This window comes from Hetaerina americana, unplaced genomic scaffold (genome assembly GCF_022747635.1).
Source record: "Hetaerina americana unplaced genomic scaffold, ioHetAmer1.1.p SCAF_2, whole genome shotgun sequence".
Taxonomy (NCBI): domain Eukaryota; kingdom Metazoa; phylum Arthropoda; class Insecta; order Odonata; family Calopterygidae; genus Hetaerina; species Hetaerina americana.
Genome location: NW_027286763.1, coordinates 84,294,451 through 84,313,841, shown reverse-complemented (window position 1 = coordinate 84,313,841; position 19,391 = coordinate 84,294,451). Strand labels below are relative to the sequence as shown.

The window sequence follows — 19,391 nt, the reverse complement described above, 5'->3', positions numbered from 1 at the left end:
TCACGCCAGAAGGTTTACATGAGGACTAGGAGTTTCCTCAATGGCGTTAATCCTGTCACAGATTCTCCTTGATCAGCCCAGGCACGTAAAGTTGTGTAGAATCGATAGGTGTAAGATATCATTTTCCCCACGAATAATAAGGGATCAGAATAATATCATCCGACCCTGCTGAGGAGGGATTTTTCTTTTATCATTCTAAGTAACCTTGCATGTTATCATTATTTCATTTAATCTTAGTTTATTGTCCTTCTTGTTGCAAGTAGTTCGTCTCTAATTTGTAGAGAAGCGTTCCGAGCTTAGATACGGTAGCGTATGTAATTGTAATTATCATTATCTACGTAACTTGAATAGTTTTACATATTTATTCCAGCTAAAAATAAAGAAAAGCTTAATTTTTGATGTTGCATGTTTGGTGCTGAACCTAATTCAATGGACACGCGTATGGCTCATGCATACGCCAGTCTTTTTATGGGTAAACTTGAGCATATCTTTCTCCATCAAAAAGTCCTTAGACCACTCTTCTGGGCCCGTTACATTGACGACATTTTCTTCCTTTGGTCCCACGGACGCGAAACTTCACCCTCCATCATTTCCTCTCACAACTCCTCCATCTCAGTATCTTTCTCTTCATCCATATCTGATTCTAATATTACTTTCCTAGATATCAACATTCACCTCCAGAACAATATATTCAACACCTCAGTCTACATTAAACAGACCAACAACCAACAAACAATACCTTCATTTCAATAGCTGCCACCCATCACATACAAAATGCTCCATCTCTTTCTCACTCTCAGTTCGTAGCCTCCAAGTCTCCAACAACATCCCCTCACAACAGAAATATATGGATCAGCTACATGACTCTCTCAGGAAATGCGGGTTCCCTGAAAAACTACTGAACCGTGAGTTCTCAAACCGTCAACCCAATACACTCCTCTCCAAACCAAACGGCTCAAAATGCCCGAACCTTATCATCACTTTCTTCCCCGGAACCCCCAAAATAAAACATATAATCCGTAAACTCTTTCCAATTATCAATAATAGTCAGTCCACATCACTTTAATTCCCACATCGTCCCTCCGTTACGTTTAAACGCCCGTCGAACTTGTACGACATCTTCAAGTCAACAAGACCACCTCCGGGCACCCCTGTCTCTTCTCCGCTCCTGTCCGCAACATGCAACTGCCCACGCTGCAAAGTCCGCCATCTTCTAAGACCCGCCACTTACCTTTCTACCAATTCCCAACCTGACGCCACCTGCACCTCAAAAATATTATATACCGCCTCTCCTGTAACTTCTACCCTGCCTTCTACGCGGGTGAATGCACCCTTTCTCTCCGCATGAATAACCACCGCTATTTCACCAAATCTACCATCTCCCTTAATTATCCCATTCTTATCCACACTGCTTCCCACGATCAATCTTTCGATGACTGCTTCTCTGTTTCGGTGATTGAAACCCTTTATAAACCTGCAAATATCATAGAGGTGAGAACCCGCGAGATGGCGCATATTTGGGTGCTCCAGTCATTTAAACCTCCTGGGCTGAATTAAGCCTACTGAATCCATCAAATAGCCGCCTACATATACCTTCCCACCCCTTGTCCGTTTCCTATTCGTCCCTTGCATCTCCTCCCCTCACCCTTTTCCACACATATCCTTTCTTCTCGTCCCCCGAGAACGGCATTCTGATAATGACGGCCGTGCCGTCGAAACGTCAAAACTACATATGAGCGTGCTTTCTTTGTGTTTCGATGTTTAAAAAAATCTATATCAGTGTTTATATATATATATTATATATATATTATATATTTTATATATATATATTTTATATATATATATATATATATAATATCGATTATACGGAAACACTCACACGAGCAACATAATAATGGGACCCTCAAGTAAGTGAAGAAGGCCTCGGAGAAGGCCGAAAGCTCAAACATTTTACCTTGTGAGTGTCCTTTTAAATGTAACTATTTTATTTGTGTTCTATTGTGCCGTCCCATTATTGTATACACACACACACAAACACACACACACATACACACACACACACACACACACACATATATATATATATATATATATATATATATATACTATATATATATATCTTTTCTTCCTTGAGAAAGGTGGCTTGGACCACCAAAAATTCGAAACCTAGTGAGTTTCTTTTCTTTTTTGTGTGTTTCTGTCTGTGCCCACTAGTGCTAACTTTTCTACATTATGCATATATAAATATATATATATATATATATATATATATATATATATATATATATATATATATTTTTTTTTTTTTTAAGGTATCTACCGGTTAAGGTAGGTTTTTGGATGGACACAACTAACTACCAAACAGATATTTTATTACTCCTAACAAAACACAAAATCCATCATCCTACTCTATATCAGGTCCCTCTTCATCTCTGAGTACTTTCTTCCTCCCTTCATCCTGTCCAACATCCCTATCCTGTTCCTTCCCTTTCCTCTTTTGCCCAACATTCTACCCTCTATCACAGTCTTCAACATCCCACTGCCGGTCAACACCCCCTTCATCCACTTTTCCTGCCATAGGATTGCTCCCAACAAACCCCTCTCTTCGCCCACCATACCAAGTACTTCCTCATTTGTTTTCTTCTCTGTCCATTTCACCTTTTCCATTCTTCTCCACACTCACATTTCAAAAGCCTCCAATCTACGTCTATCCTCCTGCTTCAATGACCACGTTTCCGCACCGTACATAGCTACGCTCCATATCAAAGTTTTTACGAGTCTTTTCCTAACATCCTTACTCAAGGTCCCTGTCATCAACTCCCTCCTCCTTGTGAAAGCCTCTTTGCCTAGCGCAATTCTTCTCCTTACGTCCCTACTACTTTGACCGTGTTGGTCCAAAACACTACCGATATACGTAAACTGTTCTACCTGTTCTAGTTTTTGCCCTCCTATTTTAATGTTAAGCTTGGCCTTTTTCTTTCTAGAAAATCGCATAACCTTTGTTTTATTAATATTGATTCTCATCCCATACCTGTCGCACTGAATTTCCAATTCACTCAGCAATGCTTGCAGCCCCTTGGCTGACCGACAAACTAAAGCTTGGTCATCAGCAAACCTAACTGATTTTACGAATTCCCCGCCCACTTTCATTCCTACCTCCAGTTCTTCCCATGCCTCTTTAATCATTTCCTCTGCATACAGGTTGAACAGCAACGGTGATAATGGGCAACCCTGCCTTACACCCCTTCCTAACACTGCCCATCCTGACTCCCCGTTTCCCACCCGCACCTGAGCAGTCTGAGACATGTACAGGTTGCGGATTAGCCTCCTTTCTCTCCAATCTATTCCTATTTTCTGCAGAATACTCATTAGTTTTTCCCAATTCACTCTATCAAACGCTTTTTCGAAATCTACGAAACAGGCAAATACCTCCTGGTTGTGTTCTATATTCCTCTCGATTAATAATCTCATTACTGCAATGGCATCAAGCGTACCTCTCCCCTTCCTAAACCCAAACTGATCATCCCCAAAGTAATCATTTGCCCTACTCTCTATCCTTTTGTTTATGATCCTGAGAACAACTTTAGCTGCGTGGGATATCAAACTAATTGTCCTATAGTCCTCACATGACGTGGCCTTTACCTTTTTCGGAATAGGAACTAAAACTGATCTCACAAAGTCTTCCGGCCAGATTCCCTCCTCATAAATGCTACGGATCAGCCCATATAGCCTCTTCCTCCCACATTTTCCTAAGCATTTTAAAAGTTCCACGGGAATGTTATCTACCCCCACGGCCTTATTTAGTTTCATCTCCCTTAATGCCCTTTCTATCTCATTGTCTAGTATGCCTGGACCTAAGCTGTCTTCCTCTACGTCATTTTCTTTTTCAGTGTCTAACTTTGTTGGTCTGAGTTCTTTACTATACAGTTCTTCTATATACTCCTTCCATCTCTCTTGGATCTTTCCTGCGTCAACTATTACCTTACCCGCCTTATCTCTAACTGTTAGCATAGCTCTTCCTTTCTTACTTCCCGATAACGATTTAACTTTGCTGTACAGCGCACCGATTTCACCCTTCCTCTGCAGACTTTCCATATCCTCGCACTGCGTCTTCCACCATGCTTCTTTTGGTTTATTTGTTGCCCGCCTCAATGTATTGTTCAATTCTTTGTACTTCATTTTGCCTAATTCTGTATATATATATATATATATATATTATATAATTATATTATAATTATGTATATTATATATATATATATATATATTATAATTATATTATATTATATATAATATATAATTATATATATTATTTTATATATATATATATAATTCTGTATATATATATATCTTCGAAATGGAACGCTCTTCGGCGACGCACAAATATATAAGAACACGGATGTAGACTTGAAGAATATAGAGACACAAAGAAAGGACACTCACAATATGTTATTTGACGTTTCGACTGCTCGGCTGTCGTCTTTAGAAGCCTTTAGAAGAGTCTGAAGTCAGTCTTAAGAAGATTCTTAAGACGACAGCCGAGCTGTCGAAACGTCAAATAACATATTGTGAGTGTCCTTTCTTTGTGTCTCTATATTCTAAAAATCTACATCCGTGTTTTTATATATTTGTGCGTCGCCGAAGAGCGTTCCATTTCGAAGATATATATATATATATATATATATATATATATATATATATATATATATATATATATATATACATACATACACACACACACACACACCCACAACAACCCCATCTGCCTTCTATGAATCAACCCCAACGTCTCATTTCTCTTTCTTCATCCACACCACTTGCTCACTTGCCTCTCTATCACCCAAGAAGATGAATACTAGAGCACTATGGTTTCGGACGGTCGAATTTCAATAGAAATTCCAATTTGCGAAGAACGTAATTACGGCAGTACCTAGTTTCTCTCTAGTCACAATCATCAACTGGTAGGTTGGTTTTTGGTGGTTAAGCACGGGACTCATTTTACACACATACCAAGTCTTCAAAAAGTATTGGGCTGCGACCAGCCGGCCTCTGATTCGTCTGCAATCATCGCAATTACTTCGTTTTCCGATAAATTTCAAAATGTTAAATACAATTACAAACGTCAGTTTGTTAGTTGATTTATGCATCTACAAATTCTAACAAATAAATAAAATGCAAGAGATGAGTTCCATAATTATTACACCATTTTCCGTCCGCCAGCCCGGAAAATATCTGCTGATACACAAGAGGTCCTGAAAAACTGACTTACACCGTGTTGAATCAACGCAGAGTCGGGGGACCAACCAGATCCTTTCCCTCTGCCCTCCTTCCAGCTTCCCAAAAAGGTCTTATTGCCATACATGGTAACTTCGCTCAGAAAATTACATGCAAGCCTAGACTCAGACAGTGGGCGGGGAAGCCCAGTTTCGAAACATATCCCACATTCCTGTTAGTTCTGAGTTTTAAGGACCGAGCAACAGGTCACTCCATTCTTGAGCACGAAATTTTCCGCGAAAACGAAATCGCGTCTCGCCCAGCGCTGTTGGCGGCAGGAGAGGCGAGGAAACGGCTCGGAGAAACGTACGTGGCTGTATTCTATTTTTCGGATGGCGACCTAAAACCCCCCGCCACATACCCTTGCGGCGGTTTGCGGGGTATTGTGTGGATGTAGATGAAATGAAGAGACGTATTACCACGGAATGACGCCGGAACCGAGGGAAGGGAGGGTGCCGAATTTTCGCCCGCTCCTGACCACCCGAGACAGTCTCTCAAAGCCCTCCTCAGCGGTGATAGTGAGGAGAAGGAGGGGAGAGAGAATGGACCGGAGACGCAGTCGCTCCAGTCTGCCCCTCACTGATTACCGTGCGAATCTCTTCGCCGCCGTCAACCAGGGTGCTAAACACGACGTCAGCTCCCTCCCTCGCGCCCTCATCCGACCACTCCCATCCTTCCCTCTCTCTTTCACTCCACCCCCAACCATCATCCTTCACCGCCCCCTCCTCAGAGTGGCCGCGTGAACGGAGGCTGGAGGTGGTGACGTTTGGGAGAGAGATGTGCGCTCCGTCTTCTCCATTGCACTCGTTAAAGGCGTTCAACTTCACTCAAAGACAACGTCTTATAAACGCCGCGACTCGGTAGGAATGCGGGCATTCTTAACCATTGCCCCGAATAAACAAAGTGATCCTCTAACCCCGCGGAGGTTAAAACACCGACTCCCTCGTCTCCTTGGGCGGGGACCGCTCCGCTTCACGTCGAGGAAGAAAGAGGCCTTTTCTTGGGCCGATTGCAGTTTCTTGTAAGGTTATGACATTCAGAGAAATCACAACCACTGGATTTTGTAGAACGACACATTAATGTGTGCACTGGGGTCCCTTCAAGAATTATGGGGGTGCTACTTGGCTGATCAAATTGCAAAATACCGGTTTGGAATGTGATACAACCAAAAACTTGTACTTGAGAACCAACCGCAGGGGCGTATTTACCAGTACACCAACTACGCCATGGCGAGGGCGGCAGCTCCCAGGGGGTGGCACAAGTCCCGGAATTTTTATTTCATCAGTTTTTTCAATTTTTTTTAATGCGAACATATTGATTCAAAATCCCGCGCGTTTTCTTTTTTAGAAAAAAGATTCCACCATAGGCCGCCAGGAGCGCGAATCCTGTGTTTACATTAGTCATTGTCTTGCGAATGATCACGCTATTCCTTTTTTCGCTAGTGCCTATTGGTAGGCGCGAGGACAAATTCAATGTGCCCTTGTGGGCACATTGAATTTGGTTCGCATTATTTAGAAAATTAATTCCTTAAGGGGGCGGCAGACATTGACTATAGCGTAGGGCGGCAAATGGGGTTAATACGCCCCTGCCTAACAGTGAAGGTTACAGGACTTTTACAACGGAATGGGATGGAACAACACGTCAGACTACATTTTCAACTCTTGCTAATAAGTTGGCGTATTGTCCTGTATGCAGCCACATGGGCCTCTGGCAAGAGTTTTAAGATCACCCATGAGCCACTAATGTATTTCTTTATTTTAGTGCAAAATTATGAAGTAAAAATTTGTTTTTCATAGCTTCGAGTGGACCTAGGTGCGCGTCGTTTTCAACCCATGTGATCGTGAACTATGCAATGTAAAAGAACTCCAATTAGAGTTTGTCCATTAATATATTTATCTTAACACTCCATTATGGTCTCGCCTACCAATGTAATTCGGGGATGCAATTATTCCCCTTGAGTCAACATTCAACTCTTTTATGTTTTTATTTCTAATGTAGGTTAAGGCGTACGTGGAATGCTCGTGCTTTAGCGACATTATCAACAAAATTGTGAAGAGATGTTTGCAAAAAATATGGAGAAATAAATATTGAAATGGGATACCAAATTTCAGAGAGGCCGAGTGTTTCCACACGCCGAGCTACCCTCAACTTGTTCGCGTCCACCAATTACCGCAGTCTCGCGCTCCATTTTACGACGTTACAACACTTATCCGTTCAGTGGATAATGGCCGCGAGCGAGTTGAATGGGGAAGTGAGGGGATGAGGGGAGGGGGAAATGCTTGGCGACAATGATGGCGGCGACCGCGGTTTGACGGTCGACGTCCGCGAGGACGCAAAAATACCCATGCAGTCGACAACGAGGGCGGAGGAGGGGGAGGATGGGGCGGGAAGGGGAGAATCTTTTGGGATGCGTTTGCTCCTGGTGGCTTGCCCGCTGGGCGTACGGGGACCCTCTTTCGCGGATACCCGTGGGGCGTGCAGGGGTGAGGCGAGCGGAGATGGGGGAATGGGGGTTGACATAACGAAGCCGGCCTTGGCAGAGAGGTGGTGGACTTGAGGAAGGAATTGCATTAAGCCCGAGAGGGGATTACGGGATTTATAATTAGGGACAGGACGGGCGAAAAGGTGCGTGAGAAAGCGCGTGGAGCCCCTGGGTCCGCGGTCGTAGGCGGGAAAGCGACGAGGGACTCCTCTCGCAGCGACGATGGTGCAGGGGCCGGTCAAAGATTGCCCGGACCTCTCCCGCCTCTCAAATCAAATATTACAAATTTCACTCCACACGCATATCGTTCAATTCATTGCCTGCGTAGCCACTAATATGAAGGTTTTAGAACATTCTCAGGGTATATCTTGGTAATTATCGTTCGGAATTAGGCTTGTGATGAACCCAAACAACTATTATGAAATGCAGTGATTCTCTTCAGAACTAAGCATTCCTACCTTGATATTTCGCAATACTCACTCACAGCTTGAATTTCTCAGTTGAACATGCTTACTGGTCCCATTCAAGCAGTCTGAAATGATGCTCTACATTCCCTCCTTCCCTCTACCTTGCCCACCCAACTTTCCATACCCTGTCGCAACATTGAAAATCCCAAAGATCCCAGATGCACAAAACACTACTGTTTCAGTATTTATATAGAATCTATATAAATACAGGAGGTATTGCTTCCTTTACTGGAGGTACTTTTTTCTAGGGTCCCCACTCTCAGTTTCGCAACGTATTTGACGCAAGAGCTGCCAATGTGTCAAATTTCAACTTCCTGAATCTCCGGAAAGTAGGTTAAACATTTTATGAGACCCATATATACATGCAGATAATTTTTATAAATGAATAGAAATAAATATTGACAGGATCCTCCTCTATAAATCACATAAGCGAGGTATCAGTATTTAATGATTGTTAATCTGGAAATACCACAAAAATTGACAATGGTGTTATCTGCATGATGCGGAAACCAGTCAGAATCGGAAATATGGCAATATTAATGTATAATGATCACCTTATTTACAGGTCCATCTCAAAGACAAAACCTCAAAGATGGAAATCACTCTCCGCGCAATTTTTCTAACTGCATGAGTTGACTGCATCTATTTGAATCTTAGAGAGGACAATTCAAAATTTCAGGTGCAAATTTTGGAAAATAATATCTTTCCGGGCTTTGAGGTTTCCATGTTTTATAATTCCCACACACAGTATTGAACTACTGATTTTTTAAATTACTAATATGTTTTTCTGAACTAAAAACTTGGAAAGGAGAATGCACACCTATCAATTAAATTCTAACTTTCATATTTTAAAATTTACACCCAGAAGGACCTTCATACCCACTTTTTTTTAACCTATCGAAGGTTAAAAACCTGCTATCCTCGAAAATATCGTGTGATTCCGAACAATTCCGCTACTTGGATGATTTCCTGATATTGCTGACCTTTCATGGCCAGTATTTAATTTGAAGAATGTTAGGCACAGCCCTGATATCTCCTCTATGCCATTTAAATTCATTAATTACCTAGCTTAATATTCTCGCACATTTCTTAACTTAATCGAAGTATTTTTCCCTTTTTCTTGCATTTGTTCTTATCCCATCTAATTTTCCTTCCATTATATGAGTTGTAGCAGACAGAAAAGCGAATTAAGGAACCTTTGCCGAACCGTGAGGTACAGAAAAATTTTCTCGCTTTAATATTTTTTTCTTCACAAACCTTTATTTTCCAGCGAACGATAATGGATAAGGATTACTGCAAGCGGCCATGCAAAGATACAAAAGCTTTCTACGTAGCCCAGAACATACATTATTTCATCCTTATTTGATAGTATTTTACTACCAGCAGGTTTGGCATCCATGAAGAAATGTTATTCACTCATAAACCGAGATGCTTGTACCTGTTGTAAAAACTGTTCCTTTTGCTTGAATCATTTGACATGTCTGTGGCAACAAAAATTTAAGCAGCCCTTCATCTTGAAGTTGCAAGTCTGGTATGGAATCACCCTAAGTTATACACCCTAGTGATACCATGTAGATGAAAACCCCAGACCTGTTCTTCGCTTAAGTACATCCGATTTTCCTTTTACACGCAAGAGGTGGACACAAAAACATTATACCACCCCGTTGAGAGAACGAGGACATTTCATTTAGGAGTCAGGGGTATTTAATTGGTTTTGATGGCATGGGGGGGGAATCAAAGGCCAGCGGCCCGGGTACCGGGGCGGTTTAAAAAGTCTTGCGGGCGGAAAGGAAGGCGTCGTGTGAATGGTCAAAGCCCTTCCTTTCATCTTCGCTCTCGCCCCGCCTTGGCCCAAGTCCCCGTTCAGCACCTCATTAGCATCGCTAGGCCCGCGACCGCCGAGCGCGTCTATGGGAAAAATTTTTCCACTTTCCGCTCAACTCATTTCTCGTATCCATGACACACTCGTGCTTCAGCGACGATCACAGGGGTGCCAGAACACACGCCAGGGAATTAACGAACTTCTTCGTGTCACATTTCATATGGGATTAAATATTTGGGGATGAGGTAGTCTAGTGGGTAGATCGCTGGTCTATAGACAAGAGGATCGTCTGATTCGATTCCGGATGACGCCTCTGGGAACCTTCAGCTTCATCTTAGCTGTGTAATTGTTTTCGCGTTCTAGAGATCTTCCTGAGAAACCACATAGGCGGCACAGAGGGAAACGAACTCCTATCCTGATGTGCGAATCTCACACACCGTGTAGGGCTTATTAAGCGAGCTCTATTCTCTCATATCGAACTAAATTTGGGGTGATTACAGTGGTTATATCTCACTTAGTAGATTCAATTTTCATTACTTTGTTTAATACCCACCACGAAAAAGATTTTCATAAAATTAGCTGTTCCAGACGTCACTACGCAGAATTTCCTCATGATGAAATGAGACGAAACCCTTGGTTGTGAATAATCAATTTTATTTGTGGAATACATAGTTACTTTGATTTAATTTATTGTTTGAATTGGTTTGCCTTAAGTCGATATTAAAATCGATTCGTTTTGCACGAGCAACAATATTATTTCGTTACATTTACTCTCGGACGTTAAGAAAGCTCGCTCTTCACCAATGATGGTCATTTTGCCACTCGCGTTTCCCTGCTCTGACCTTGATAGTAAAGAGGAATAAACAAAACCCACGGCATAATTAGCATCTGCTGTAAGTGTTCCTTCGTTGTGTGATGAGGTGTTCCTGTTTTTTTCCCTCTTTCACAATTGCTTTCGCTTCCCATCGCGTCTTTGTTTCATATCAGAAGAGCTCTCGATGCACTTGGGTTTTGTACGTTCAAATCCAAGGCCGTCTTTTTATTCGGTCAAAAATTCACGGAAACTAACTCGGAAAATAGATCCGCGTTCTAATTCCAACGAACTCACCATGCGCGCAAGGCCGGGAACGTCTGAGTTTCATTACTGCGCTCTGTAAACGTAAGCGAAGTCGTTTGTAAACCCGCGCTTGCCCGAGCGTCGCAGTGAGAAAGAAATGCGTCGTTCAGAACGGTTTTCAAACGATTGCCTACCGACCACCCACGCAGTGGGGAGAGAGGGAGGATGAGGGTGCGAAAGGGGCTCCTTCCTGGGATATAGTGAGACATATCTATTGATGAAATGATACCATCTCTATCATTCGACGGATTCCTTTCGTTCTGAACGGTGAAGGACGCACGGCTTGGTTTTCAAAATCCCTACACCGGTGAACGATTCGATTTGCGAGGGATATTTTGAGAAATAAATGTTTCGAACGGCATAGATCTTTTCAAAGTTTACCAAAACCACGTATCCGTTCAATGGGGTGGAAAAGGTCAATTCCAGATTTTCTACCTTTAGTAGAAATAGCACCTAGATCAAATCTTTACGTGCAACCATCTTATGCAACACATCTTATGAGGTCGACAAAGAACCTCTGTTGAGAATATCTACTACAGGGTTCGTCCGGAAAATAAGTGTACTGATTTTTTCCCGCCGCTCCAGGCGCGCCCAGCACCGCTCTGACGGGCTGCGATTGGAGGGGGGTATGTTGGCAAGCGACGCTGAAAAAGGCAGTCGGCTCTGAGCTGTGGTGTAGTGAGGAGCTCTGTTAACGCGAACCTCCACGCTCGACCCACGTCACGGAACGCGATGCCGAAGTTTTTGGAGCAGCGTTATTCCATCAAATTTGCGGTAAGGCTTGGGAAATCGTCTACCGAAACTGTCGGTATGATTAACCAGGCTTACGGGGAGTCAGCCATGTCCAGAAACATGATCTTTCGGTGGCACAAGATGTTCGTGGAGGGCAGAGAAGAGGTCGACGACGAACCACGGCCTGGACGCCCATCAACGACACTCACCGACGAAAATGTGCGAAAAGTTCGCGATGTACTGAACTCTGATCGTCGTCTTAGTGTTTGGATGATAGCAGAGCAGTGTAATGTGCCAAAAACAATAGTGCCTAGCCTATCATATGTCCTATTTTGAGGAATATTAGCTTAAGATATGTAAAAGTGTAATAAATTTTTTTTCCTGAGCTCAGTACACTTATTTTCCGGAAGAACATTGTAGGTTGTAATCCTTAAGTTTAAAGGAATTTATTTTTTCCATATTTGTTTCTGTGAATACGTAATGAATCCACATGTAAAAATAAATAATTTTTACTTTACTTCAGATCTATGAAATTAACAGAGCTCATCTACGATCTCCAGCACCTGCGTTGAGGGTTTTTAGAAGAAAGGAAATTCATTTAAAAATAATTAGTAACGCAACACGGAGAAGTATTGGCAAGGGGTCATTCTGATGTCTCAATGATATTACCATGGACTACGGTGGGAGAGTTAAAAGTTAAAAAAAAACCATATGCGACGCATTTTTATAAATCGTCCAGTGTGGAGCTATTTTATAAGAAAAATCCGAGTGCCAGGAATATTTGAGACCGCGGAAGCAAATTAATGGACACTTATGCACAAAAAGTTTTCTATGAGGTAAAATTAAATTCTCCTTCTTTCGAACATGGTCCATTTAAAATTCGTATCAAATGCAACTGAGAAACGGGGATTGCTAGCTGTTTATCGTTAACATTTGTCGAAATGGGAATAAAATATATATTTCTCGTTGCCCCGTGCAATGTCATTGGCTTGGGCCACTGAGGTTTGAGGGACAAGTTGGAATCACTTACTTGTTGTGTTATCTCCAGGCGGCCTGATCCTTTTATCGTATCTCTCAGGGTTCAGCAGCAACTTGATAATCTCAGCCTCGGCATTGCGAGGATCCTTCCTGTTGGAGATAAGGGGAGAAAGGTCATTAACTTGTTCCTATCTCCAATAATAGTTACATGGATTTAAACAATCGCGGTGACGAAGACGTAGTCACCAGGACTATCGGAGCTATTCTTTCTAAAGTAAGGTATGATATCTTGGTTAGACATTATTTTCAGGCGAAAAGAACGACCCTTAACACACATAATATATAGTAAATAATCTCAGCTGCCACTTCGACATCTCTCACACTGACAGGCCTACACATTTCTAATATAATGTTTACTTGGCGGCATCAAAATCCTTGGTAGAAATGAAGCGACTCATTGGTCAATTCTAATAACTTTTGGGGAAAAATATTCCCAACATAAAAAATAAGGAGCAAAACCAGAATATTTATGCGAGAGGATATCAGTCATTTGTTCTTCCAAAAAACTATTCGTCTTCGCAACTTTCTCTTTCCACCCCATATCTGATTTAAACATGGCTCTTGAGTATAAAGCTGTGTACAGACTCGTCATTTAGGCACCTTAATCGCCCGATTTAGTGTAGACAACATATTGAAGGGTGTCCAAACTCATTAGGTAGCGAGAGGGCGTATATTTAGGTAACTATTTCGGCCCCCGGATTCAGGACACAATAAGTACATCCTAAATACGCCATATTGCAACCCTATAATTCCAAGTGCTGGAAGCAAGACAACTAGTCGAAGAGTAATCACCATGAAGGGAGTGTATAATATTTTATGGTTACAATTACAGTGATTATTTCTTTGAGAGAATATTTACTCGTAGAAGAAACAAAGGGCTTTATAAATACGAGGTCGGAAAAGTTAGAGCTTTTCAAAGGAAAGAGAAATATGGCGCCTTCCGCATCAATATAGCTTCTTGTAATAACTTTAATTTATCAAGTTATTGGATACAGATATTTGGAATGTAGAGGTAAGAACACATTTCTTTGTTTGATGCTTCATTTCAAGACTAAGAACATCGTCTTTGTCATCCTGTTTGTATCCAGGCCTCGTTTGTGTGCTCGTTAAATCTTATTTTGGCGTATAAACGATACGGAAAATAATCTTCAAGCGTAAAAATATAGCTGTCTGCATGAATCCAACTGTGTAATCATTGGTCGTGCGTCAAACCTTTGCAAAAGGAGCCACCGTTTCCCTAAGTGGGACCACAAACTAATAAAACCAACAAAAATGAAGAAAAAAACGCTAAGGAAGACTAATTGTAGGATAAATCTTGAATTGACACTAAGCTGAACTTATAAAGATAAAACATTTAGCAAGAAAAGTACGCATAAATATAAATTAACTAGACACGGCACAAAGAAAATCTTAAAACAATTACTGACAAGGATTAATGACCGAAAAATTACTCTGGAGTAAAATACCGTATAAATAAGATAAAAAGTTTTAAGCCATTGAAGAGTAACACTATCTGACCTAATCACTAAAGCAAAATAGAAAAACAAGGAAAATCCAGACAGTTAAATGTAGTCCGATAAGAGAAAATGAATACGAAACTAGAGCAAAAATCGCCCAAGCTATTATATTAAAAGAGAGAAATGGAAAAATTTAATAAAACTTTGCCGCATGAATTATGAAGGGAACTCAGAATTACGCAGGAAACGTTATGCTGCTTTGTAACTACACACATTTTTGCAGATAATATCTCAAATATCAAAATATTTAAATTCGGACATCCCTTATTCCTTATCCCTTATTTATAGCTTTATTTGTTTATCCCTTATTCTTAGCTACACAGGTGGCAGTACTACTGCGTAGGGTGTCCAAACTCAAGCGGTCATACCATTAGGTGCCTTACATTTGGGCACCTAAATGCTGCTCTCTAATGCTTGTGTCTGGACGTAGCTTATAAATCTCATTCACCTAATTCGCATCTATGGAAAAGTTTTCGACGACAGGTCTTCACTCTCCTTCCACGACGTAGAATCTAAATCTGGCGTGGCACTAGATTTAGAAGTCGAATTGAAATGTAATGCGTGATTTTGTGCGTGTAAATAAGGAATGTAGTTAACTATTGTGCCAATATTGCCCATTGTAACCTTAAATGTGACAGGCATAGTTTGATATGTTATAATGCACCTGTCAAATAACATGTATCGTGAGAAAAGACTATTGCCATCATAATGTTTCGACTTCGATCGCATTATAACATTATGATATCTCAGGACTGCAGAACATTTGAATGCATACCATAGTCTTACGAAGAAAAGCCATGGTAACATTTCTTGCCGGACACCCTCATTTGCGCATTTTTCACATATCCCCGTTCAGCCTAAGAGCGGTCCCGACCGAATAAGGGAACAGGGTGGTCCAAAAATGTCCTTGCAACACAGCTGAAGAATCTCAATGTTAGCCGTATTTAAAAAATTAGCTTTCGGTTCCGATTGAAGGTCATCATTAAAGTCACAATTCATACATATATTTCCTACATTTATGCTTATGAATGGTTACACGTCTGCGTATAGTAATTATTGAATTTGATATTCTTGGTACATCTTGCAGGTATATAAATCTGAAATTCGAGGGACAAGCATAGGACATATTTGCCTTTAAATCTCATATAATTCTGTGAGAATTCTAATATTGAAATGCATTTCTTTTAATTTTGCCTAAACACAAATATAAATACTTTTTGAACATATTAAACTTATGATTTATTATATTTGGATCTAATTCCATTTCTGCCAGCTGAAGCAGGCAGAGGAAGTAAGCTCTATAATTTGTTACAAAGGATTTTTTGGCGGTAGATGGTGACAAAGTGCTCAACTTTCAGAAAATTCTGTCAGTTTTACGAGAATAATACCAGATTTTTTCCATCAAACTTCCAGAAGAATAAAATACTGGAGGCAAGAGATACGAGACTTACAGAATTTGAGATTAAATTAACGCAAACATGGTATTGATTAACAAATACAAAAGATATTGACCGAAGATTTAAGTCTTTCTACCTCAGCCCCTCGAGGTTACACTCCTGAACAGAGTGCATGAATTCGCAAATGGAACGCAAGAAAGTAGAACTAGAAAAATCGATTCATTAAAAACAGATTCCTTGAGAAATTAACTTTAGAATTACACCCACCAGCACGTAAGACCTTCCAAAATATTTGAGATTTCCAGATCAAATTTTTGCACATAATTTAAAATATTAAGATCACAGTTTCGAAAACATTGTTCAAGAATTAGTCCGAATGGAGAGAAAATAATCAAATTTCTACGCAAGCTCTACATCTTAAAAATGCAAACAAACAGTTTCGAGAAAAATTGCGAAAAATACGAGGCAAAATCTCAGATATTTTCGGCTGTCACGTCCGTTATTTCGAATTTTCCAATAATTAAGTTTCACGCTTTAAATTTATTCGATATTATTTCAAATATGATGAAAGAGTAATATCCGAAAAGCGTTAATTAGCAAAATTTAGGGCCACAAATGAAGGATAGATTGCGCCAAAGAGTAGGTTTTCACATTATGCACTTAGTCTCAAACGCAATCACATCAATTTCTGGTGACTATGAACGAAGTTACAGGACAGTGCAACAATTTCGAAGTGTAAAAAAAAGCATTCGCCTAGACCGAGATTCGAAGCCGGATCCCTTGATATCCGGCCGAATGCTTTAGCCAGTTAAGCTACCGAGGCGTCCTTTTAAACTTTGAAATTTTATAATTAATTTACACTTTGAAATTGTTGCATTTTAATTTGTATCAGCGGACAACTCCGTTAATAGTTACTGTTACGGCATCTCCCACAGTTTCTTTGGATAGTTACCGGAGTTTTCGTAATTTTAGGCAAAATATTATCACTATACCTGATCAATCATAATTATTTTGAAAATCGTGAGATTACTTGATCATTAGTTTGGTCAAATAGAAGGGAATATAGTATGTAATTGGAATTAAACGGTGAGTTATGTGTGGTATGCGATAGGAAAAAGAGGAGAAGAAACGCACATGCATTCTAATATAAAAAATAAAATCAAAATGACTAAAATATGACATTATTTTCGGAAGAATAAAACTTTATTTCCCCAAAAATATTTCAACAGTGGCTCTACCGCAAAGCAGTGGCTCAACCGCAAGAAATCAAAGTCCCGAACTTCAACGGAACCGAACAACGTTTTAAATGTCTACAGGGTTGTTTTTCAACCTAACGGTGTCAGAGTAAGATGATCAGACTTTTAAACCCAACTGAAACTTTAAAAGCCACACTAATGTCTTAAGCGCGAAATATAGAGAATCGAGAGTGGCGAACATATAAAAAAAAAGATATTTTGTCAAGACCAATGCGGGAACCACAACATTGCTCTATAAGTGATGAAAAACTGCGGCTCACATCAGGACCCAAATTTCCAGGGATAAACTTGGCTCGAGCCAATTTATTTCCTTGTTGTAGGCAAGACGGCGGAGATATTTTTGGGCAGAGCTAAAATAAATAATAAAAAAAAGGGTTCACAGTGGGTGTTTCCGCGAGAGCGAAAGGAACCCTTGGGTGAGGGGGGGCGGAGGAAACAAAGGTAAAGCAATCCGTATGACCTTCATCGTACGCGTTCGAGATAATTACGCTTGCTTCCGGAACAATTACTCGCCAAACGCCTCACGTGCCTCCCCCACCCGCGGGTGGATATCGCGCCCCCGGATATCGTATCCAATCGCCGAGGTTCCAGACGAGAAAATAAATAGTGGGGAGGGGGGGATGGTGGTGGTTGGCCAAACATAATATGTGCACTTGTGAAATAGCGGTTGATGCCTCCGGACGTTGTCTCGATTTGTTTTATTTCTTTTGATCGTTTACTCATGCTCGCCACTCACGCACCCCTCCTCATCCACTATCTCCTCCCCAATTTGTGCTCTCCCGCGCGCGTATCGTTTGACTCCGAGGCTTCCGAAATAGCTGCGAACGCTACGTCGTCCCGCGGGGATATCCGCTTGGAGATTTCCGACCCCGGATTAGCGCTCCAGAAGCGTTGAAGAAGTTCGTCCGAAGCGATTGAAAAAACTTGGCCTAGTGAAGATGGCGTTTGGTGAAAAATCCAACTTACGTCCTCATATCTTTAAAGAAGGCACAGCATTTTTTTTTAATATGCCTTTTTTACAATGGGGTAGTTTCATGAAAGTTACTAATTCATGAAAAATTTTTATAATATTCTTACTTTTACGCTCAGACTTCTTGCAACTTGCGACAAAGTTCCAAACAAAAATTTATTTACGAGTGGCATATCCATTTTGATGCAAAAGCACAGGAAATCCGAATTGACGTTTTGCCTTACATGGAATACGGACGCTATCGTAATATTCAGTAGCTTTTTGTGAAATTAGCTTTGGCGGTTGGTTTTAGTTCCAGGCGTGGATCCAGATGGTAGGACCCCCGCCCCCGGGTCCCCGCCACACACTCTTGTGGCGGCTTGCGGGGTAATGTAGATGTAGGCTCGCAGGGGTGGCGCCCCATTCTTCAAGAGAAAGGAAGGGAAAGTAGTTTTTTTAAATGTTGAAGTGGAAGGGAAAATTTCTTTCAAATGTCCCAATAAAAATTGAAGTCCGTTGACAAAATAATTTATTTTTTAGCCACTATGGCAATTGGGCGGGGCGTGGTGGTCCAGTGGGTAGTGTGCTGGTTTAATGACCAACCAGGTTTGACTCCGGCTGGCATTTCATGGTACCCTCAAATTCGCACAAGTTGCGCGATTTTTCTGGCTCCAGATCTTCCCGGGAAACCTCAGGTGGCAGAGAGAAAGAAACTGGCCCCCTTCCTACCCTGATGAGCGAATTTCACATGCCATTGTAGGTCTTATTAAGAGATAAGTTCTACCCTCATCTACATCAAATCAACCTTTGGATTGATTACTGGCTTACTTGTAATATATTGTCTTAGTTATTCGTTCTCTTTCCCTTATTTACTTGCATCCCTATTTTTTACATTCAAGACTGTTTGGAAAAGGAAAATTGTAAGGGAATCAACAGAAAATATTTAACTGAATAATATGAAGCTAAATTTGATTAGCCAGGTGTATTGAATAAATGGGGAAGCAGAAAAATATAGTCAACCCTCCTCTAAAATATCCTGTATCCGCCCCAGATTTGGGTACAGTCTTTTTTAAGTGGATCGAAATCAAAAGCTCATGAGTAGATTAATCGTTTAATGAATAACCACTGTTTTTTCAGCAATGAGAATTATTGTACCATTTAAAAAACTCACAGCGGGAAACTTGGGTAAGAATGATTTAACTTGCATTAATTAATGCATTAATTTCGTTCAAATATCTGGTCATGAAGTTTTGAGACGGCATACGCTTTCCAAATTGACTTGACGACTTCTGTCAAAATTAACAATTTTTATGGAACACCGATCATAATGAAATTGACGCCGC

General features: G+C 40.9%; 1 protein-coding gene across 1 annotated transcript in view; it reads right to left on the bottom strand.

The window, feature by feature from the left end:
* The window catches only part of LOC139687533 (glutamate-gated chloride channel-like), a 49,357-nt gene that overhangs the window by 14,998 nt on the left and 14,968 nt on the right, over positions 1–19,391 (bottom strand). The window contains exon 2 of the mRNA XM_071584734.1: positions 12,922–13,019. Within this exon, the coding sequence (XP_071440835.1) occupies positions 12,922–13,019 (98 nt within the window). The remainder of the gene's footprint in view (positions 1–12,921; positions 13,020–19,391) is intronic.